This window comes from Caenorhabditis elegans, chromosome II (assembly GCF_000002985.6).
Source record: "Caenorhabditis elegans chromosome II".
Taxonomy (NCBI): domain Eukaryota; kingdom Metazoa; phylum Nematoda; class Chromadorea; order Rhabditida; family Rhabditidae; genus Caenorhabditis; species Caenorhabditis elegans.
In genome coordinates this window covers 11104051-11124817 of record NC_003280.10, presented here as the reverse complement: position 1 = coordinate 11124817, position 20767 = coordinate 11104051, and the positions used below count along the sequence as shown (strand labels likewise).

Below are 20767 nucleotides of genomic sequence, written 5' to 3'. Positions count from 1 at the left end.
CGGTTTAACTGCTTGGGCCGGGGGGTGGGAGGGGGGAGGGGATGAGTTCAACTCTCCACCACGGGAAAATTTTTTGCGAATTTTTTCATCCAAAAAAAAGGAAAAAAAAGGTCCAGAAAAAACAAACAAACATTTTTTTATAGGCAAAAATAGATGGATTTTCGTAACTTTGAAAATTCATAAATATCTTGAAAGAAATTTTTTTTTAATTTTGTAGTAAATTCTGAGCTCTTTTAGAATATACAACAATATTACAGAAGGTACAAGAAGCTTCACGTAGTTACAGAAATAGTACATTTTCAGCCCTACCTTTTAGTGCGTATTTTATTATTTAATGAAAACTACCATTAATAGGCAAAAATAGGTGGATTTTCGAAACTTTGAAAATTCATAAATCTCTTCAAACTAACTTTTTTAGAAATTCCCGTAGCCATTTTGTAGCAAATTTTATGTTCTTTCAAAATTTAAAAACAGAATTTCAAAAAATTTTGAAACCGCCAAGTTCAAGCAGAAAAAGTGAATTTTCAGTCATACCTTGTAGACCACAATTTATATGCAAAATTAATAGATTTTCCAAACTTTGAAAATTCATTTCTGGCTTCAAACTAACTTTTTTAGAAATTCCCGTAGCCATTTTGTAGCAAATTTTATGTTCTTTCAGAATTTATAAAAATTATATGCAAAATTAATAGATTTTCCAAACTTTGAAAATTAATTTCTGTCTTCTAAATTTTTTAGAAATTCCCGTAGCCATTTTGTAGCAAATTTTATGTTCTTTCAGAATTTATAAAAATTATATGCAAAATTAATAGATTTTCCAAACTTTGAAAATTAATTTCTGTCTTCAAACTAAATTTTTTAGAAATTCCCGTAGCCATTTTGTAGCAAATTTTATGTTCTTTCAGAATTTATAAAAATTATATGCAAAATTAATAGATTTTCCAAACTTTGAAAATTAATTTCTGTCTTCAAACTAAATTTTTTAGAAATTCCCGTAGCCATTTTGTAGCAAATTTTATGTTCTTTCAGAATTTATAAAAATTATATGCAAAATTAATAGATTTTCCAAACTTTGAAAATTAATTTCTGTCTTCAAACTAAATTTTTTAGAAATTCCCGTAGCCATTTTGTAGCAAATTTTATGTTCTTTCAAAATTTAAAAACAGAATTTCAAAAGATTTTGAAACCGCCAAGTTCAAGCAGAAAAAGTGAATTTTCAGTCATACCTTGTAGACCACAATTTATATGCAAAATTAATAGATTTTCCAAACTTTGAAAATTAATTTCTGGCTTCAAACTAACTTTTTCAAAAATTCCCGTAACCATTTTGTAGCAAATTTTATGTTCTTTCAGAATTTGAAAACAGAATTTCAAAAAAATTCGAAACCGCCAAGTTCAAGCAGAAAAAGTGAATTTTCAGTCATACCTTGTAGACCACAATTTATATGCAAAATTAATAGATTTTCCAAACTTTGAAAATTAATTTCTGGCTTCAAACTAACTTTTTTAGAAATTCCCGTAGCCATTATGTAGCAAATTTTATGTTCTTTCAGAATTTATAAAAATTATATGCAAAATTAATAGATTTTCCAAACTTTGAAAATTAATTTCTGGCTTCAAACTAAATTTTTTAGAAATTCCCGGAGCCATTTTGTAGCAAATTTTATGTTCTTTCAAAATTTAAAAACAGAATTTCAAAAAATTTTGAAACCGCCAAGTTCAAGCAGAAAAAGTGAATTTTCAGTCATACCTTGTAGACCACAATTTATATGTAAAATTAATAGATTTTCCAAACTTTGAAAATTAATTTCTGTCTTCAAACTAAATTTTTTAGAAATTCCCGTAGCCATTTTGTAGCAAATTTTATGTTCTTTCAGAATTTATAAAAATTATATGCAAAATTAATAGATTTTCCAAACTTTGAAAATTCATAAATCTCTTCAAACTAAATTTTTTAGAAATTCCCGTAGCCATTTTGTAGCAAATTTTATGTTTAAAAATAAAATAAAAATAAAAATAAAAATAAAAATAAAAATAAAAATTTATTTTTATTTTTATTTTTATTTTTATTTTTATTTTTATTATTTTTTTTATTTTTATTTTTATTTTTATTTTTATTTTTATTTTTATTTTTATTTTTATTTTTATTTTTATTTTTATTTTTATTTTTATTTTTATTTTTATTTTTATTTTTATTTTTATTTTTATTTTTATTTTTATTTTTATTTTTATTTTTATTTTTATTTTTATTTTTATTACTGCTGACGGCGTTCAACGGCCTCGGCATGTCAAGATTTGTGAGATTTTTAAGGCTTCTTATATAAATCCCCAGTTTTTGATATTTTTACGCAAAGTTAGCTGCGTCTAGGCCAGAGGTGGGCGGATATTTTTTTCGGATATTTTCTAATAATGAATTTATAAATAAGTATTGATGTAGTTATTCTGGAAGAAATGTATCCGAACAAAAGAGTAACTATTAAGCAACATTTTAATATGATAAAACCTAGAAAAATTCTACAAGTTTTCTGTATAAACGATATGCAAGTCCATTATCCGATATCCGTAATATCCGTAATATCCGATATCCGATGTTGCTCGGCTAATAAGTTTTAAGGTCTCGGTAAGGAAAACTTGTAGAATTTTTCTAGGTTTTATCATATTAAAATGTTGCTTAATAGTTACTCTTTTGTTCGGATACATTTCTTCCAGAATAACTACATCAATACTAATTGATAAATTCATTATTAGAAAATATCCGAAAAAATATCCGCCCATCTCTGGTCTAGGCATAAAAAACTTATAGTTGCAATAGTCGAAAGTCAAGGGAACTTTTTCAGCCTATGCTTGGGTCGAGGATCACTGGGAATCCTTCCATGTCTACGGGGATGTCAGTTCGCTGGTTGTCAATAGAGCAAGAATGGCGTACAACTCTGTTCGACTTTTGTATGGAGTAGAGCTCCCGCCGATTGTCAGAAGAATTGTTCTCGACTTCGGGGATCGCCACCGCTTTGAAGGAACTTCGTCTGGGCTTGCTTCATCAGTTGTCTTCTGGGCCGCCATCACTAACAAGACCGTTCCTGATCATTGGGCATTCACGGGTGGCGTGGACCATTTGGGAAATGTTACCTCTGTAAGTTTTTATTTTTTATTTTAAAAAACACCGCCCTAGGGGTTCCATAGGAGGAAAGTTCAGTTTCAGGACCTGAAGACTGCCTGAAATGCCTTTTTTGTTCCCCCTTTGGGCGTGTTTTAAAGCAATTTACCCACAGAGCGGAGAAAAACGTTTAGAATTTGCATCCATACGTTTTAAAAACTAAGTACATAATATAACGGGAGCACATTTTCAGGTTGATGACGTGGTCGACAGTTTGTACGCGTGTTTGGCAGGCCGCAAAGAGAAGCTTATGATGTGTGCAGCAGACACTCATCAGGTGCCAGAGGAATTCTTGGACTTTGTGATTCCTGTGACAAATCTCACAGACGCTTTCATGAGAATTGAGCATCGGATCCAGTGGAACCGTAGACTCCGAAATATACTAAATGCTCCATGGTTAGTTGTATTTAAAAATGTTCAAAACTTATTAAAACCATATAATTTCAAAACTTGCCAAGAATCTACTCGATCAATTTCTCTGGTTTCTCTTCAACATTTTCCCTCTCAACTTCAATATACACTCGTCCTGATCCAAATTATTTTCCATACTCTTTTTTTTATCAAATAAAGTTTTATGAGCAATCAAATGTTATTGAACATTCGCAAGTTTCAAATAAATGGCGAATGAGCAACTATGTGGTTGAAGTTGAAGTTACTCCTAGATCATTGAATATTTTATTTAATTGAATGAAATCTTCAAAAAGTAGAAATGAGCCAGTTGTTTAGAAGGAAAAGGCTCCATATCTTCTTCCAGCTCTCGAGGATCTTCAGCCGACTCCTAAAACTTTTTATAATTTCTTGAATATCCGCGTTTTCGCTTTCTTGTAATATTTTATCAGAAATTTTACCCAATAAAGTATGACCAAGTTTCGATCAATTTATTCATAAATAGTTCAATTTGAAAAAGCATAATAATACATTTAAAAAAAGGTAAATTCGCAGAAACCCGTTAGATCTGCATATCCTGGACCGCATCAGCCAACCCGTTGATTGTGTTTGAAACGTTGACCTCATCCTGCCAGCTGAAAATATAAATTTTATTTTTTCCATAACAAGCAAATAAAACTTACAGATCAAGACTTTCACTTAATAGTTTCAAGGATCGTTTCTGTAATTGTGCCAAATCCATAGTTGTTCGTTCAGTGACATCTCTGACACAACTCAATTCAATTTGAACATTTGGATACTCGTCTGAGCTATTCAAGTTAATCCCTTCGTCAATCTTCTCCATCATACACTGAATCTCATACTCGTCAAGTTCCACAGCAGTATCTTCATTATTAAACATGCTCATCAAGCTAGGAGTATCATCATACAGTGTTGTTGCTTCTTTTATCTTCATTTCCGACGAATCTACACCATATCTTTTGAGCATCACGCGTCCTTGTCCAATTGTCATAATATCCTTCATCACTTTCACCTGATCTTCTGATTGTAGACTGATATGCACCAATTGATAGTTGCCACCTCCAATTGAAATTGACTGAAGGTCCTCGAGTGGTGGAAGAAGATACGGAGCCTTCTCTTTGTAGACAATCGGCTCATTTCCATCTTTTGGCTGAAGATTTTTTTTATTAATTGAATAAAATATCCAATAATCTAGAAATACCTTCATAACAATCGTCACATCAACTTCAACCACACAGCTCTCGGCAATGTCGAATGGCACGAGAAGTCTCGGCTCAACAGCCATGCTCCACAGGAAACGAAGTGGCTGGTGATAGTGTCTGTAAGAATATTTCAAATTTATTTTGAAAAATTGAAAAAAATATGCTTACGAATTATCCGAAACGCTTTGTGGAATGGTTGGGAACGTTGAAATGATGGTGAGTGCAATTGAAAGATCGTCCTTCTTAAATGCATATCTTCCTTCTCCGAGCATCAATATTCCAAGTGCCTGATGAGCAACCATTTGCTCGAAATGCTTCTTCCCAGTGGCAATCCAATCACTTTCAGGTTTATCACAAAGACGTAGGAGACGTGCGTATCTCATCACTTCTAGATCTCCAGTTCCGACGCGAAGCTGAAAAATTCAAATGAAAAGTTATTATTCATATGCGAAAATTCTTTGCGCCTTTAAGGAGTACTGTAGTCTCAAACTTTCGTTAGTTTGGAGTTATTATAGATTTTTTTAAAAATTTATTTCTAAAATTTCACACCAACAAATTTTTTGAAACTACAGTACTCTTTAAAGGTGCGCACCCATCTGTATATTATTAACAAAATTTGTCGTGTCGGGACCGGGTACCGTATTTTTTGCTCGAAAAACGAAAGTTTTAGATTTTTTTCTTCGAATTTTAAAAAATCGGAAAACAAAAATTTTCGATTTCTCGATATTCCAAAACATCGAAAAAATTGTCAAAAAATTAACCATAAAATATGATTTTTAAAAATCTAATTTTGTTTATCGGAAAATCGAAAAACTGAAATTTTCGTTTTTTCAAATTCAAAAATTGAAAAGTTTTCGTTTTTCGATTTTTAAATCTGGGTAATAAAAAATCCCTCACAATTGCCATAGCCGTAATAAGCATCGACAGGCAACTTGTTCGTGTATAGGCGCCACTGTAGATACACATTCGGATACTTCCCATGTCTTTGTTTGATTTTCCATCAGGCATCACAATTTTTGTGTAGTATTCCTGAAATTTAATTATCAAAATTATGAAGATATAAAATATTTGTGACTCACAATAATTCTGAATGCAGTGTTCACAATATTCTTCTCATTAGGTCCTCCACACGATGAAAATTTCAAAGCAATAGCCATGCAAGCAGCCGAAACAGCATAAAGGAATGTTTGAGAGACAGTTCCCTTGTCTACAATTTCTGCCCAATACTTTTCCTCAGCATCATTGATTGCTTCATGAACCTCTTCTCCATCTTCATCACGACGAATCGGAACTCCAAAGTGAAGAGCTGCGGTTGCATATTCTCTAATTACTGGAGGTATCAGACTCTTCACAAAATCATGTGTCGGCTCAATCGAATCCCACATAACTAGACACTGTGCGAGTACTCGAGAATACATGGAATCAGGCTTCAGACGTTCCAGTTCGGTTATTGTACCAGGCAGAGCTAGAGCATTGGCGATAAACTCATTATTCATCTTCATGAACATCATTCCAAGTGCAATTGCAGCAGGTTCAGCTGATTGATGAATATTGATATATTCACTCTCTTTGACATGATTTGCAACTTGACTTGATGTCATCATTCCGCCATTGGAAAATGGTAAATTTGGAACATCATTGACTACGGGAGGGGCCACTTGTGGAAGGAATACACATTTATCCTGAAAATTATAAAATTTAATTTATTACAGTTTCGAATTGCTGCGATTTTTCACATAGAGTACGGTAGCCGGTCTCGCCACGAACAAGTTTTCACATTTCCATAAAATCAAGTTTTGACAATTTTTCTTCTTTTAGATAATTGATTTTTCGAATATATTTCTAAAATTTTGGTCATTATTTATTTTTTTTGGAGAAAAAATAATTTTATATTTTCATTAACATGAACAAAATTTTAATTAAATTTTTTCAAAAAGTTTTTTTTCTGAAAAAAAAATCAACACAGTTTTCAGATGACAGTTTTCCATAAAAATTATCTTGAGAGAAAACAAAACTTAAAAATCATTTTTTGCGGTCTAGATTTTAGTGGAAAATTTCAAAATTTAATTTCAACATTTTTGCGAACATACTCGTCGCATTCCATTCATCATGTATATCAATCGTTGTGACATTGGCGGAATATTCTGTTTAAATGGTATCACCGTCGACGCGGATCCATTTCCTTTCCCAAGCATGATAAGCCCAAGAGAGAATCCAGCAGAAAGCTTATAGGCATTCCGATCGGTTACTGGCTCTTCGTCTCGATTCGGTGCTCTTCCAATCTCGTTTACAAGTTTCTTTGCGATTGTCATGTTCCCTGAATCGGCGAATAGAAGACCCAATCCGGATATTGCAGCAGTTTGAATAGTGAAATCTAATTTGATTTCCAACGGAGTGGGACCCATCAAAAAGCTGAGATATGTTGCCAGAATCTTATGAATTTGGACGTCGCATGTTGTGAAGTTAGAGGCTGAAAGACCGATGAGCAACGCCACCGAATGAAACTTGTCAAACGTGGAGAGCATCTGATGAGCATGATACATATTGAATGGAGCCAGATGACCATTCAAACCGAATCCCAACGTCATTCCACCAATCACGGCAGTCGATTTAATATTCTTCGAGACCATCACAATCCATTCGTTATCGATTCGAACTGTCTCACTGGAACCGATTCGGAGAGCCGACGCAAGTGAATTGTAGAAGTTTCCCCATTCGGTGCAGAGCTTGAAGATTTCAGTTGTTGGTGGATCACATGTGACACGAGATGGATATATCATTCCACCAACATTCAAACGAGGGATGTAAATACTCGTGAGCAATGATGGTACAGCGGTTCGGAAGTCCAGGAATGCTCGGCCGAATGGTTGAGAGAATGTGCGGTACGATGTTTGGGTGAGGAATCGATCTTGCAGCTCTTTCATGTTGTCATCCTCGTTTTTTCGCCTGAAAAACAAATTTTATTTGTTTTTACTTACTAGAAAACGGTGTAAAAGTGGTAATATGAACGTTGAGCTGCGAAATTTCAGATCTGAGCTTGCGGTGAGCTCCCAAAGATGCTCTAAGTGTTTCACTACCGGTGCTCTGGGGGATGTCGTTTTATTGGTGTTTTTGGCAAAAATGGATTTTTTGGGTTTTTTCGGACCAAAAAAAATGTTTTTCAAAAACGTTTTGTTTCAGTTGATATAATGAAAAATCGAAATTAATTGTTTCTCGGCCGAAATTTTTTTTTGCAACCGCCTGGTGGCAGAAAGCAGGGATTATGGTTTGCTCAATAAATATAACTCGCGATTTATTTAATTGGAATTTTTCTAAAAAAACAATTTTATTTTCAAAAATCAACTTCCAAATTTTTTTAAAAATCACTAGTGATATCTTTAGAAAAGAAAATCATAATTTCTGTCTGATACCACCAGCGGTGCCGCCGAAATTTTTTTTTCCAGTTTTTTTTTTGAGCAAAATCGAAAAATCGAAAAACCAAAAAAATCTGAAAACTCCACTGAAAGTGTGCCTGTTCCGAGCAACTTTGGAAGCTCAGTTCTGAAATTTCGATTTAAAAATTCATATTTTTCAGTTCTCTTTTTCAGAACTTGGACTTTTAAGTCCATTGGAACCTCCAGATGCTTTCCTGGCAAGTCTGTCAAAAAATAAACGTACAGAATATTGGTGGCAATCAAAATTGGCCGAGAAGAATTGAGCATTAATTGAACATTATGCATTCGTATATCATTTTTCCATCGAAGATGTGCAATACTAATCATCTCATCTGCAGTCGCATAGATACATTTTTTCGGTTCTATAGACTGTGCTCCAGCGAATGCGTCTGTCTGGAACTTGAGCATCAGCACTTTCACCGCAAGAACCATAAAGTCGATAGTAATTGATCCAATTTCGAATAGTTCAATCAATTGGCTAGCACGTCCTGCAGAATTCGAACTCTTTCCATTCATAATTCTTCGGAATGATTTGAGAATATCTCCAGACAATCCAATCCGACGTTTCCAATCTTTGCCCAACCATCGTTCACAATCCATATCAATATTTGTTCCCATACCGATAAACTTCCTTCCAACAGCAAGGATTGTTAATAGGCGAACACTACTTTTTGATATAAATTTTGGAATTGATTCCATAGTTTCAGGCGTTGTTCTTTCACAAATAATATGTGCAATCACATTATTCAATGACCAACACGGCTTCGGAATGTGAATCGCGCCAACAAATTTCTCATGAATTTCCGGCGGAATTTTGAATTCGATAGCAATCTGTGAGAGGAGATGCTTGAATAGTTGAACATAATATTCCTCGAATGCACGATAATTCATAACTTTAGCCAGAAGATACGCGTATGGGATGAGTTCCAGAAGAATGGAATGCATCATTGTATTAATTGACCAATCTTCACATTGTGAATGAAATGCGTGAAGGAGATCTTGAGTGTGCACGAATCCTTCACCATTTGGATCAAGTTCCACGGAAAGATGACTGAAAATTTTTTTTTTTGTTCAAAATAATTTTATTTCAATATCAAAAATTTGTCGATTTTTTGCGGGAATGGGTTTATTTATTTTAAGAATACCGAAACTTTAGTTGCCAGTTATTTTTAAAAAAAATTTTGGTCTTTTTCAGGGAAAACTATAAAATCAAAAAATAAGATTATCGAAAATTTGTCGATTTTGATGATAAAAAAGATGTAAATTTGACAAAAAAATTAAAAATTATATTTTAATATCGAAAATTTGTAGATTTTTTGCGGGAAAAATATAATTTCTTTATTTATTTCAAGAAAACCGAAACATTCGGTGCTTATTATCCAAAATAAATATATTTTTCAGTGTTTCCCGAGACAAATGATCGGAAACCCTTAAAAATTTGATTTTTTTAATAAAAAAAATTGGCAAATGAAACTTTTCGCTTTGTTCGAAAATTGACTCATAGATTTTTGAAAAGTTAATTTGTTTTTCTCCAAAAAAAATACATTCGAACTTATAACTATTTAAAGTGCATTTTTTTCAAAAAAAAAAGTGTTTTATTGCTTTTCGTTTTCGATTTTTTTTCTGATCCAGCCATGATACGAACCATTTATAACCATCCTCGGTTATAACTTCAGATTTTGGTCTAAACGTCATTTCTTCGAAGAATTGTCTCATCATTGAAAGAACTTCCGAATCAGACATTCTCGGCCTCATTTGCTTTCCTCCATGACCTTCTGGACTATCAGCTCTCTCCTGAGCCACCACATTTGTAACTCGAACTCCAACATTGTCCAGCATAAAAATTGCGACATCGATCATCTCTTTTCGATCCAAATCGAGTCGTTCCGTATCCACATCTCGTTTTACAGATCTCCACTTAATTAAAAGTTTTCTCGATAAATCTCGATCAAGGTGCAAGAAGCATGTTCTCATCAGTTCGGTTGCCGATTTACAAGTGACAGTCTCGGGGATTTCGACAACGATGCATCGCATCTCATTGACAGCAAAAATTCGATTTTCAGCAAAACTGAACAGGCGGAATTTTCGACCAACGCGTTGATTGCTCATCTGCAAAATTTAAATATTTTTTAAAATTATTTTTCTAGGATTTTCTCTGCGTCTCTCGTCATCAGCATGTAATATTGATAGACGATATAGAAAAAAGCCGAATAATGCTTTAAAAAAACCGTGAATTTTTTTTTTCAGGAAAAGGGGAAAATGTAATTTTTTTTGTTTTTCGACATCACTGGAACTTTTCTGGTTTTCTGGTATTGTAGCGAAAAATTAATTTTTTTGGTTTTCTAGAGCAACAAAACCAAAAAATTCTCACTTTTTTAGTTTTTTTAAAAAATATATTCAAGATTTTTTCAAAATAAATTCAATTTGGTTTTTCGCAATTTTCTTTTTTTTCATGCAGGGCTGTAATTTTTTTTTGGGAACTGGGTTTTTGACAATAATTACAACACTAATTCAGCAAAACATAAAAAAGAAAAGCAAAAATCTTTTTTTCGTTGAAAAATATGAGTTTTCTCCCGTTTAAAATCAAAAGTTGATTTTTTTATTGTTTCTTTTTGGTTTTTTTTTTTTTGATAAATTCGATTTTTTGGTCGAAATTTTTTTATGCAACAGCCGTGATAACTCTGCTACTCCTCCTTCAAATCGCTACCTCTTTGATAAAAATCGGAGCAATCCGTTCATTGCCTCCAAACATTGCCGTCGTGAAATCCGAACCAAGAACTACAGTAATCCCACTCTTCATAACAAATGCCGCATCCACACAGTCTACAACACACGGCTCGTGTTTTCCCTTCTCCAATAGATTTTTTCGTGTAGTCTCCGCATTCTTCCATATTGGGATGATCTTCATAACTTCTCCGGTGACTGAGACCAAATTAATGTACATATCTGACAAGAAATTCGAGATGAAGATCTTGTTGGCTTTCGGTATTGCTCCTTCCTTCGGTTCCACATAAACACATTCCAGACACACTTTCGACAAGAGTAGATCAACATCAGGATCTCGTTCAAGATCTCCAAAATCACGATCATTTCCATGCTGTGTATTCTTCGAGAAGTTCCTTGGCGTATCGCGTATCATTCTGGTAAAGTCCCGAAGCAACGATGCATTGGTGTCCCCGCGACGGCACATTTGTGTGAGATGAGTTCGATGGAATGGTGAAGCAGTTGTCTGGAGTCTAGACTGAGCAGCCGGTGTGCTTGTTCCTGGTGCATCCTCATTGACCATTCTGGCGAGTGTTCTGGAAATAGAAGAATATTCGATTATATTCGATATTATTACTTTTTGTTATTTTTTCTTCAAAAAAAAAAAGATGGGTAGAGTTTGTGGGTTTTTCCCTAAAAACAACTTAAAATAGGCCCAAAAACAACCGAAATTTTTTTTTTTGGTTTTTTGGCGTCATTAGACGAACAAGTTTCATACTTTTGTCATTTATCTTGTGTTAATTCGTCGATTTGGATATATTTATGCCAATAGGCATCCAATTTCGGTCATTTTTGGATGCTCTAGCGACTTAAATTATGCTTAAATCAAGGAATTAAAGCGAATTAAATTACCAAAACATGCAAAGAAAAGTGATAACTTAGTAAAAAAACTATATTCCAGCTGCTGCATCGAAGAAAATTCGGCGATATTTTAGATCTTCGCAAATTCAGGTTTTTTTCCGAAATTTTCTTTTCCTTCGAGGTGCTCCTTCTTTAACGAAATTTCTCATTAACTGTACCTAGTATGTATATTCCGTTCGAGACCTCCTCTCGCAATAACTCGTGGCGTATTCGGAGTAGTTGCCCATATTTGAGAGTCATTGTTGCCTGAAATAAAAAAAAGTACATACTTTCTCATTCTTCCTCATTTTTATTTTTGTGCCTTCATTGGCCTCATCACCTATTCACGGGTTCATCTGGCACACACACACACAAATTTACTGGTCAGCGACTGAGCCTAGAGGAGGATGAAAACAGAAGCAAACTCTTTTTTTCTTTCAATGGCTCACACTAATCTCTGTGTCTTTCCTGTACACGCCTTGTTCTTCTAAAAGAGAGATTCTTTTGGCGATGCGACGACAACGAAAAGAGCACCGAATGCAAATGTGATTTACGCCCTCAGGGCTATACATATCTACAATTTCACATGTGCAGCAACACAAAGTCTCTTTTGTCGGTGTGCACACTCGGCGGCGGCAATGTTCAACAGGCCTTACGTGGAATATGAGGCGCCACACAACAAATTGCTCGACTCTTCCAGTTTTGCTATTTCCAGCCCGGAAGTGTGACTCTATTTCTTGCAGCAGCAGCAGCTAGGTTGATCTAGTTTGGAGCTCCTTTAGAGCTCCGTTTTCAAGATCAGGCCTTGTTGCTCTAATAATCTCGTTGTAGATCTCTATAGAGTTAGTCCACGAAAAGTTTCAAAGCTTCATCTGATATCCGTTTCATTCAAAAGTCTAATTCAGTTTTTTTGAAAAAGGGGGTCTCCCTCTCCAATTTTCATGAGTGCTTCTCACGCCTATCGGACGCCTTTTTGACGTAGAAGAGAAGATAATCAAATTGTTTCGATTTCAAATTTCACATTCACAGATCTCCTTCTCTAGTCAATAGGCTCTCTCGTCAATCAGAGTTCAGTCGCGGTGACACCCCCGAATCTAATTTGATTTTCTCATCGTAGAACTTTTGTTCACATTCGAGACGAATTTCAGAACGAAATTCAGAATATCGTGTGCAATTCGACTCCTCCTTCCCCTCCCACGTCTTTTTTCTTCCTTATAGCTGCCAGAACACATCGGACGTCGTTGTCAATCATTTTTCTTATTTAGTCGAGGACGTATTTTGTTTTTACATCTGCTGCTGGTCTCATCTTGCAATGCTGAAGCACCAAGACGCCGCCCCATTTATCATATTCCGGACGCTATTAGTTAAGTCGGGCGGCCGCTCCAAGTTTTACTCGATTTTAAAAAGAAATCGGCTCTGCATTTTCATTGTTTTGAACCTCCTATCACATGAGTGACCTTCTTCTCTTTATATAATCATCTTTGAGAAGATCGACGCACTTCCTTTCTCAATTTTTTTCTGTGAAAATTGCATCTTCGACGAGAATGTCTGAAAAACAACTTCTTCAGCTATTTCTTTGAATAATGTTACGTCCTCGTGAGCTCATCATAACATATTCGAATACCCATAATTATTCATTATTCACCTTCGCGAAAAGAGCATGCTAAACAACTGTGTGCTCTTTCTACTCTCTTTGAAGCTTCCGTTGCTATAAACAGATAGAAAAGAGAAAATCCATTCTTTGATTCATTCTGTTCTTTTACGATTGGCTCAGTTAGGATAGATGAGATACTTAATGATGAAGCTCATTTTCAGTGTATCAGAGATCTTCCGGACTATGCAACAAAATGGGCAATCAGTCTGCTCGTCAACTATCTACACATCGAAAACATGTAGTACATACGTGGAATACAATAAACTCGCACGATCCACAGCTTCTGAGTGATGCCATTAGGTGAGCTCTTTTTTCAGACTGTTCCTGAAAAGCAATTGTTTTCAGTGAGGCTTGGCTCAAATCCGCCGAGTTAACACCCACATGGGTATGGGCTCTTGTTGATCTACCAGAGACTATGCACGCTACCTATAAGGAAAATGCTCAATTTCTCAACATCATCAATCAAGTTCGTGACTTTCTCAACATACTCATCAAAGTTCACAAATGTGATCCAGAAATGATCAAGACGCTTTCCTTCCGTCTCGGAGCACGCCATCGGTTAGTCATATGCGTGGGTGGGACAACACTCACAAAAATGTTTATAGACATTATATGAATGAGGGAAATGACAACTGCTTTTGGGCTCCGTTTGCCCAACAACTTCCGATCGCCATGAGCAAAATGTACATGCGGGTTGTCACAGAGGATAGCAAGTAACTTTTTGACAATTTACATCACGGGTGGGAAATCAACTGGTTTTCAGAATTCGGCGAATATTGAGAATAAGGTCTAGGGCAGCGGAGAAAAGTGAAGAAGAAGAAGTTTGTGAGTCTTGGAGACAGTTTTCCTGCATGTTAATCGAATCAATGAAACGAGGATATGAGGGATGTGCAAGTGAAAAGACACCTCTTCGGTTAAGCATTACAAAGTAAGTGCTCTTCCATATCTTCCACAAAAAAATCTAAACATTCCAGCTCGATAATCTCAATGGCATCGATGCGTTCATCACGTTCCCGATCCGCCTCCCATTTTCTCGAACCGAACATGTCGCCGGCAATCGGTGCGTCTCAAGTTCATCATTCACATTCGTGTCGTAGCTCACCATCATCTAAACACCGCCCACCACCACCTCGTAGATCACTTAGATAGTTTTCTCGATATTCTTCAGTTGATTTTGTTCGCTTCTACACTTTCCTTCTCACCACGTATATATATATATATATATAACAATAAATACACTAACTTCTAGGTTTGCTGTGTGCCGTGTGCTTTTCGTTTTATAGTTTTTTTGTTGTTGGTTTCTGTTGGCTAAATTCATATTCTAATTTACTCAAATCTAGCTCCAATGTGTGCTCTTCTTGGCTCAACAGAGAGCAACTCGACGACTACAACAACTCAGCCATCATCTCCAATTACTCCATATCGACGAAGAAGTATGTTCCGCGCGGGTGGAGCTCTTCAAAGGAATAGCCAAGACTTCACAGCACTACGGTATGTAACAATTTGACGGACATCAGCTATAATTCTCACTTCACGTATTTTCAGAAACCGCCGTATGTCTTCTCCCAACAACCCGTCAATTCTTCTAAATAATTGCGACATTCAACTGCTCAAGTTGACGTCTCAATTGAGCCCCCTCGAAGATCAAGTCAAACAGAATCGAGTGCCAGGACGAGCGCATCAGCAACGGCGAAGCATAACACTTTTAAATTTTGATCATCATCATCGTGCACGATCGCCCACGACTTGAGGTTAATGGTGCTAATAAATTTTTATGAATTAAAAAAAAAAATTACCTTCAAAATTCGGTGTTGGAAGTGTTGCAGGGTAGCCTGGAGCGTTCGGGTTGTTTGGAGTAGAATGTCCAAAACCGGATCGCAGATGAGGAGTGAACGGTGAGCGGCTATCAATTTCCGAGCTGATCACTTCGGAGAGCACATTTTCTGGAAAATAATTATGATTTTTTGTTGAATATAAATTAACTCGGACTTCCACACTATATCATAATTGAAAATATTTATTTTTTAGTTTTTAATCACAACTCTTTCTAATTTAACATTTGATTTTTTTAGTAGTTTTTGGGGAAAATCGAATTATTTCCTGTTCGAAACGAGGTTTTTTTGGTTTTTAACTTAAATCACTGTAAATTAACTAAATATTGACGATTTGAATGTCTGATACAATACGAATAATATATTTATCCAAAAGCTCAAGTTTTCAAAAATTACCGGCGGGAGAGTTGAGTGTCGGATCAAAATGCGTAGTTCTGCCGGCAGAATTCGGCGCCAAACTCGACGCGAACATTGTTGAATCAGACGGTCTTCTGAGTGCTTCAACGTATCGAATCGCTGCGTGAACTTCCTGTTCTTGTGTCTCTCGTGCCATATAAATCCGATGCGTCTTCTCCTTCTGATCATAGACAACAACGTAATTTTGCTGAGCGTCAACGAGTCCAGCCTCGTCTCGATGCGATTGCCAACAGAATTTCCATTGTGGATGGTAGCCGCTTGTCTTGTAGATAACCGGGAGAAGCTCGCCGAATGGACCGGATAGCGAGTAGAGGTGAAATGTGTCGTGATGGTGGAAGGTTTGTTCGCTGGATGAATCGTAGAACCGTTCGACCAGAAGACTTGTCGAGCAGGAGAACACGTTGCGAAGCTGGAAATATTTGAAATTATCAGAATTTCAAACTAAATTCTCACCTTAAAAGGAATTTCATAGTGATAGAAATGATAGTCGGGAAGCGATATGAACTGGAGCTTATGCTCACCGCACACAACCAAATAATCCCGATGCTTCGTATCAGGTCCACCACAATTCTCAGTTGCCAACTTTTCAGCGTTTCGAGTCACAATGAACGAGTGGAAGAACACTTTTTTGATATCAAACTCCATTTTGAACCGTCGTTTAATCATCTTCCGTCGCGTCGTTCCATCACAAATGAGAATAATTGGACCCGATGTGAAGACAAAATCCGTGGTCTTCTCCTTGTTTCGAAACGCGCAGACCACTGTATCCTGGGTGAAGAAATCCTGAAAATTTAAGTTTACTTTTTTTAAATTGTTAATTATCTAAAAAAAATTACCTTTCCAATTTCATCTCCCAGCTGAATATCAAACTGTTTATTAGCAGAGATCATATTTTTCCAATGGCAATCATCAAATTCTTCACTCATACAAGTATAATTCGAATTTGAATGAAGCTGAAAATCCTGTTTTAAATAGTAAAATTATTTTGGAAGTATGAAAAAGATTTGAAACAAATTATAAAAACGAATATATGGCGAATATATATATACAGAACAAGTTTTACTTTAGAATCCTTAAATTCGGATAACAGATAAAATGTTAATTGATACATTATCAGTAGTTCAGTAGGTCAGATCATGATGAAATATTTAGAATTACAGGTTATCAATATTCAGATCGAAGTTGTTCCTTCCTCCTCCTTTTCTTTCTTCACTGCTTGATTGTCAGTTGGAGCATCCACTGCTCGTTTTGCTGGACGACGAACCTGGAAATTTGTTAATTGAATATTTAAAAAGTCTACGGGAAGTTAATTCAAACCGTACCAAGCTAGAAATATCATTTGCTTCCTTCTGATCACCGGCTTCTTGTGGAAGTTTTGCCAATACTTGTGTGAATCCTTCGAATTGCGCTTTAATGGCCTTCTTAGTTTCCTCAACTTGTGCTGCAGAGTGCACAGCATCAGCAATCATTTCTTCAACGCCTGGCATCATCTCTTCAAGCTCCTTCAGCTCATTCTCAAATTCAGACTTCTTTTCCTTATCATCAACACCTCTTTCCAGCTCATGCTTCAACTCAGTCTGCCTGGCGATGAGTACGTCCTTGGTTTTGCCGAAGTACTGAACGGTTTCATCGTAATTCGCATCGCTAGCACACGCGTTTCCGATGAGAATGTAGGTTTGGGCGATTTTTCTCGACGACGGTGGAAGAACATTGCGCTGAATGTTGAGGGCACGATCCAAGTCCTCAAAAGCCTGAGTATACTTTCCATCTGATATTCCGTGCTCGCCGAGGAGAACCAGTACATCAGCGAGTTTCAGGTTCCATTCCTCAATGGCACTGATTCCACTCTGCTCAGCTTCTAGAGCTTCGATTTTGGCAGCGGCAATACAACGAGCTGTCTGAAAATAATCACAATTAAGCATAAAATCATTGAATAAAATAAGAAACCTCAAGAATTTCCCATGATAATTTCATGGTATCATCATCATCGTCCTCTTCTTCACCGGATTCCTCTCCGTCCTCCTTCTCCGTTTCTCCATTCTCTTCGTCAGTCTTGTCATCAGAATTTCCAGCTTGCTCCTCATCTCCGCTTTCCTTCTCACCTGGACCTTTCAGAAGTTGGCTCTCCTCCTTCGCCAATTCCAGTGTGGCCATGCCATAATAGTAAAGAGAATCGAACGTGTTTTCATGGTTTTCTCCATAAATTTCGGAGCTCAGTTCAGTAGCCTCACTCAACGAATCCGATGCTTTGTCGATATCGTTAACTTTCAACGCACGGCGTCCAGCTGCAAGCAACTCGGCGAGACGCTTCTCTCTGGAATACGAAAAGTGATTTTATTGATGATATTCTGCAGCAAAAGTTTACTTCTGCTCGACAGTCTCTTCTTCTGTAGTAGTCCCGTTTCCTTTTTCATCTGAATCTCCTGAAGCATCCTTCACACGAATATCAGAGGCGTCGGCGATGTTTTCAGTGTCCATTTTCTGATTTGTTAATATCTGAAAATAAATACTATTCGATATATATTCAAAATTCAATAAAAAGCGGATAAATTCAAATGAGTATAATAGCGCGGGAGAGCCTAGAAACCGAGCGTTGCCTAGTCCACTAAAAACCGGCCATACGGCGGGAATTAGTACGTTTCGAAAAGGTTTATCAATAAATGTTTTTAAACAAACATATAAACTGTATTCATGATGTTTTTAGAATTCTACCGCTAGAACAGACCGACAGGCCGATTTTTTGGTTGATTTCAGTTGATAATTCCAGCTTGAATCACTTATTAACACTGCCGCCGCTTAAAAACTTTTAATTAAACAAAAATAAACACAATACTTCAGCAAAACTTTCATTTGAAAAGAGAAAAAACAATTTTTTGGGAGTATAAACTTAAATTGTCAACAACAAATTTTCCCGCGCTGTGCAATGTTGCGTCTGCGTGCCGCACAGATATTACTGTAACGCATCACATATGACGAGCAATTGGAGTTTTCTTTATTTTTTCTTTTTTGTTTTTGCATTTTCTTTTGCCTATTTTCCTTCTAGTTCTTTAACAAAATGAATTTATTAAAAACTTTTATTCTAAATACTAGAGAAAAACTGTATATCACATAAAACTCGATGGCACATTGTTGAGAATCTTCCAAGTTGTAATTAAGTCCGCTCAGAAGTCGTTTTAGGCGATTTCTGAAAAGAAATTAAAATTATGTTTAACTGCTGTGTTTCAATACCTTCTTTAATTTTATTGTAAATTCGTTTTCCCCATTTTCTGAGTCGTGTCGTCGTTTTACTCCACATTTTACGATTGGGGGTTTGGAGAGAATGCCGAGGAGAACTGGATGGTCCGACAATTTCAGATCTGCAATCTAGTTTTTGTTGAATTTCGTTTAATCACTATCAAACTTACTTTCTTTGTCCTCCTGCAAATTCATAGCCTGGAAAACTGGCGTTCGGATCGTTGTGAATTTATTATCCGGATATTTACATACACCTTGAGCTTTGTTAGTGCCGGCTTCCGTAATTCTTATCAGCGAAATTTCAAATGCCTGAAATTTTGTAATGACAGGTGAAAAAAAATGTAGATCCTCACATTAACATGGTCGGCGACATCCGGATACACAAAATTTTCTATCCATTTTGCAAATGAGTGCAAGTTACTGTAGCTACAAGTACCAATGAGAGCGCCGTGCTTATAAGTTTCTGAAAATTATATTTAATTGGTCTATTAAGCTTAACTATAAAATATTACTTTTATTATCTGGCCAGTAATGCTGGTGTGCGTCGAATAGAGTTAGCGTGTCCTGATTTCTATCGAAAATAATCGAAACTGTTCGAACACAGCTCATCATGATGAAGACAAGGCGACTTTCCGATTGAAATAATGGACTGAAAAATGCCGGAAATTTATAGAATTTGAAATTTTGAACCTACTGCCGAACAGCCATCTTGATTAGTTTTGGTAGAGATTCTTTGATTGATCCAGTAGTTAGTTTGAAATCAACTTCCGAAAAACTAAGATCACATGCTTTGATTGCATCTGGCAAGTTGTAATTTCTCGTAGATTCGTCACCAGCGTGCTTTGAATAAGTGTCATTTCCATCCACAATCCCATTAATCAGACAACCAATAAGTCGCGGTGGGCAAGTCTGAAATTAAGAAATTTATAATCCAATAATTAAGCTTAATCTAAAAAGTCTTACAGTTTCAAAACCATTGTTATCCACAACCGTCTCATCTGCAGAGCTACGAATATAATGTTTCCGCTGCGTCCTCTCAGCACCGGCCGCCACACGATCATTTCGAGTTGGATACGGTATTGGCATTTTGATGTCATGAATATGGACGAGCTCGGCAATTTTCAGAGCAATGAGGGTACAGGCATTTGATAAAGTTGTCCGTCCACCGATAGAAGATTGGGATATGTCCACTGGGAATCGCCACACCAGAATTAACTGAAAATTATGAGATTGAGATTTAAAAAAAAAAAGTCTCATAGAATTTCAAATTACCTCTTCCTCAATGAACGTCACTGGTTGAAGCGTATGATGAATCGCAATGTGATCCTCGTAGTTTTCGGATCTAGAACGCTTCCGAGGCATTTGCTCGTCGGGAAAATTGTAAAATCGTACAGGAAATTGTTAGACTAACTCGAAATAATGTGTTTTTTCTTTGATTTCAAAGGTTCGTTCGTCATCGTGTTTTCCACAGGTCCCACGTTTTATGCATATCATTTTCTTTTCAAATCTAAGGTCACGTCAGCTTTTTAATTTTCCAGATTAATTTTTTTCAGTTTCAGAACAACGCGTTTTGACGTAATTAAATAATGACCTATTTTCTGCAAATTTTTGGTTTTTAAAACATTTTTTCCAGTCCTTTGCAGATGCCAAGATGCGAAATTGTTTCAATTCCTACAAAAGAATACGGTAGCCGGTCTCGACACGATAGAAAATGTTTATTGTAGAGCAGGCATGAAGCGTGTGCGCCTTTAAGGAGTACTGTAGTTGCTACGAATATCCTTCCACAATTCGCAGATCGAATAATTTTCTGAAACAAAAAAGTGAGACTT

At 36.0% G+C, this 20767-nt stretch overlaps 5 protein-coding genes and 2 non-coding genes across 7 annotated transcripts; 2 read left to right on the top strand and 5 right to left on the bottom strand.

The window, feature by feature from the left end:
• Positions 1-2917: 2917 nt before the first annotated feature.
• On the top strand, positions 2918-3936 carry W10C6.2 (Lon proteolytic domain-containing protein; the record flags this gene model as incomplete). Its single annotated transcript, NM_001027235.1, has 3 exons — positions 2918-3130; positions 3348-3550; positions 3909-3936. The coding sequence occupies 3 exons, from the start codon at positions 2918-2920 to the stop codon at positions 3934-3936; spliced, it is 444 nt and encodes a 147-aa protein (NP_001022406.1).
• A 76-nt stretch (positions 3937-4012) lies between these two features.
• On the bottom strand, positions 4013-16657 carry apc-1 (Anaphase-promoting complex subunit 1). The gene is made up of 15 exons (NM_063982.6): positions 16541-16657; positions 16158-16487; positions 15684-16113; positions 15252-15398; positions 11981-12068; positions 10906-11497; positions 9844-10307; positions 8422-9249; positions 6855-7710; positions 5844-6446; positions 5662-5793; positions 4933-5177; positions 4764-4881; positions 4225-4712; positions 4013-4176 (listed from the first exon to the last, which is right to left on the bottom strand). Exons 1-15 carry the CDS (start codon positions 16592-16594, stop codon positions 4104-4106), a joined length of 5448 nt encoding a protein of 1815 aa, NP_496383.3. The 5' UTR covers positions 16595-16657; the 3' UTR covers positions 4013-4103.
• C09H10.18 lies at positions 13465-13587 on the bottom strand. The gene has a single exon (NR_051659.1). It is a non-coding gene; the product is annotated as an Unclassified non-coding RNA C09H10.18 (non-coding RNA).
• Positions 13611-15247, top strand: glb-4 (GLOBIN domain-containing protein). The gene is made up of 7 exons (NM_063981.4): positions 13611-13755; positions 13801-14013; positions 14061-14168; positions 14219-14383; positions 14430-14515; positions 14796-14946; positions 15001-15247. Exons 1-7 carry the CDS (start codon positions 13649-13651, stop codon positions 15203-15205), a joined length of 1035 nt encoding a protein of 344 aa, NP_496382.2. The 5' UTR covers positions 13611-13648; the 3' UTR covers positions 15206-15247.
• Positions 16658-16747: 90 nt separating the features above from the next.
• Positions 16748-18206, bottom strand: nasp-1 (Protein NASP homolog 1). The gene is made up of 4 exons (NM_063979.6): positions 18070-18206; positions 17652-18018; positions 17027-17602; positions 16748-16968 (listed from the first exon to the last, which is right to left on the bottom strand). Exons 1-4 carry the CDS (start codon positions 18180-18182, stop codon positions 16876-16878), a joined length of 1149 nt encoding a protein of 382 aa, NP_496380.1. The 5' UTR covers positions 18183-18206; the 3' UTR covers positions 16748-16875.
• Positions 18207-18475: 269 nt separating this feature from the next.
• On the bottom strand, positions 18476-18637 carry C09H10.20. The gene has a single exon (NR_101748.1). It is a non-coding gene; the product is annotated as an Unclassified non-coding RNA C09H10.20 (non-coding RNA).
• Positions 18638-18763: 126 nt separating this feature from the next.
• On the bottom strand, positions 18764-20356 carry C09H10.9 (YqaJ domain-containing protein). Its single transcript, NM_063978.7, has 8 exons — positions 20211-20356; positions 19902-20153; positions 19633-19847; positions 19451-19587; positions 19292-19401; positions 19109-19247; positions 18933-19060; positions 18764-18888 (listed from the first exon to the last, which is right to left on the bottom strand). Exons 1-8 carry the CDS (start codon positions 20298-20300, stop codon positions 18856-18858), a joined length of 1104 nt encoding a protein of 367 aa, NP_496379.2. The 5' UTR covers positions 20301-20356; the 3' UTR covers positions 18764-18855.
• Between the last annotated feature and the right edge of the window lie 411 nt (positions 20357-20767).

What these genes read in the sequence shown, in the direction of transcription:
- C09H10.9 (NM_063978.7), bottom strand. Translation starts at nt 20,300, where the DNA reads ATGCCTCGGAAGCGTTCTAGATCCGAAAACTACGAGGATCACATTGCG. An exon ending in ATAACAATGGTTTTGAAACT is followed by an intron (nt 19,848 to 19,901) that starts GTAAGACTTTTT and finishes TCTTAATTTCAG; the next exon opens with ACTTGCCCACCGCGACTTAT. An exon ending in TTACTGGCCAGATAATAAAA is followed by an intron (nt 19,402 to 19,450) that starts GTAATATTTTAT and finishes TATAATTTTCAG; the next exon opens with AAACTTATAAGCACGGCGCT.
- glb-4 (NM_063981.4), top strand. Translation starts at nt 13,649, where the DNA reads ATGGGCAATCAGTCTGCTCGTCAACTATCTACACATCGAAAACATGTA. An exon ending in CGTCTCGGAGCACGCCATCG is followed by an intron (nt 14,014 to 14,060) that starts GTTAGTCATATG and finishes AAATGTTTATAG; the next exon opens with ACATTATATGAATGAGGGAA. An exon ending in GTTGTCACAGAGGATAGCAA is followed by an intron (nt 14,169 to 14,218) that starts GTAACTTTTTGA and finishes ACTGGTTTTCAG; the next exon opens with AATTCGGCGAATATTGAGAA.
- nasp-1 (NM_063979.6), bottom strand. Translation starts at nt 18,182, where the DNA reads ATGGACACTGAAAACATCGCCGACGCCTCTGATATTCGTGTGAAGGAT. An exon ending in GAAGAGACTGTCGAGCAGAA is followed by an intron (nt 18,019 to 18,069) that starts GTAAACTTTTGC and finishes TTCGTATTCCAG; the next exon opens with AGAGAAGCGTCTCGCCGAGT. An exon ending in CAAATGATATTTCTAGCTTG is followed by an intron (nt 16,969 to 17,026) that starts GTACGGTTTGAA and finishes ACAAATTTCCAG; the next exon opens with GTTCGTCGTCCAGCAAAACG.
- apc-1 (NM_063982.6), bottom strand. Translation starts at nt 16,594, where the DNA reads ATGATCTCTGCTAATAAACAGTTTGATATTCAGCTGGGAGATGAAATT. An exon ending in CAAAGCGTTTCGGATAATTC is followed by an intron (nt 4,882 to 4,932) that starts GTAAGCATATTT and finishes ATATTCTTACAG; the next exon opens with ACACTATCACCAGCCACTTC. An exon ending in TTAAGTGAAAGTCTTGATCT is followed by an intron (nt 4,177 to 4,224) that starts GTAAGTTTTATT and finishes TTATATTTTCAG; the next exon opens with CTGGCAGGATGAGGTCAACG.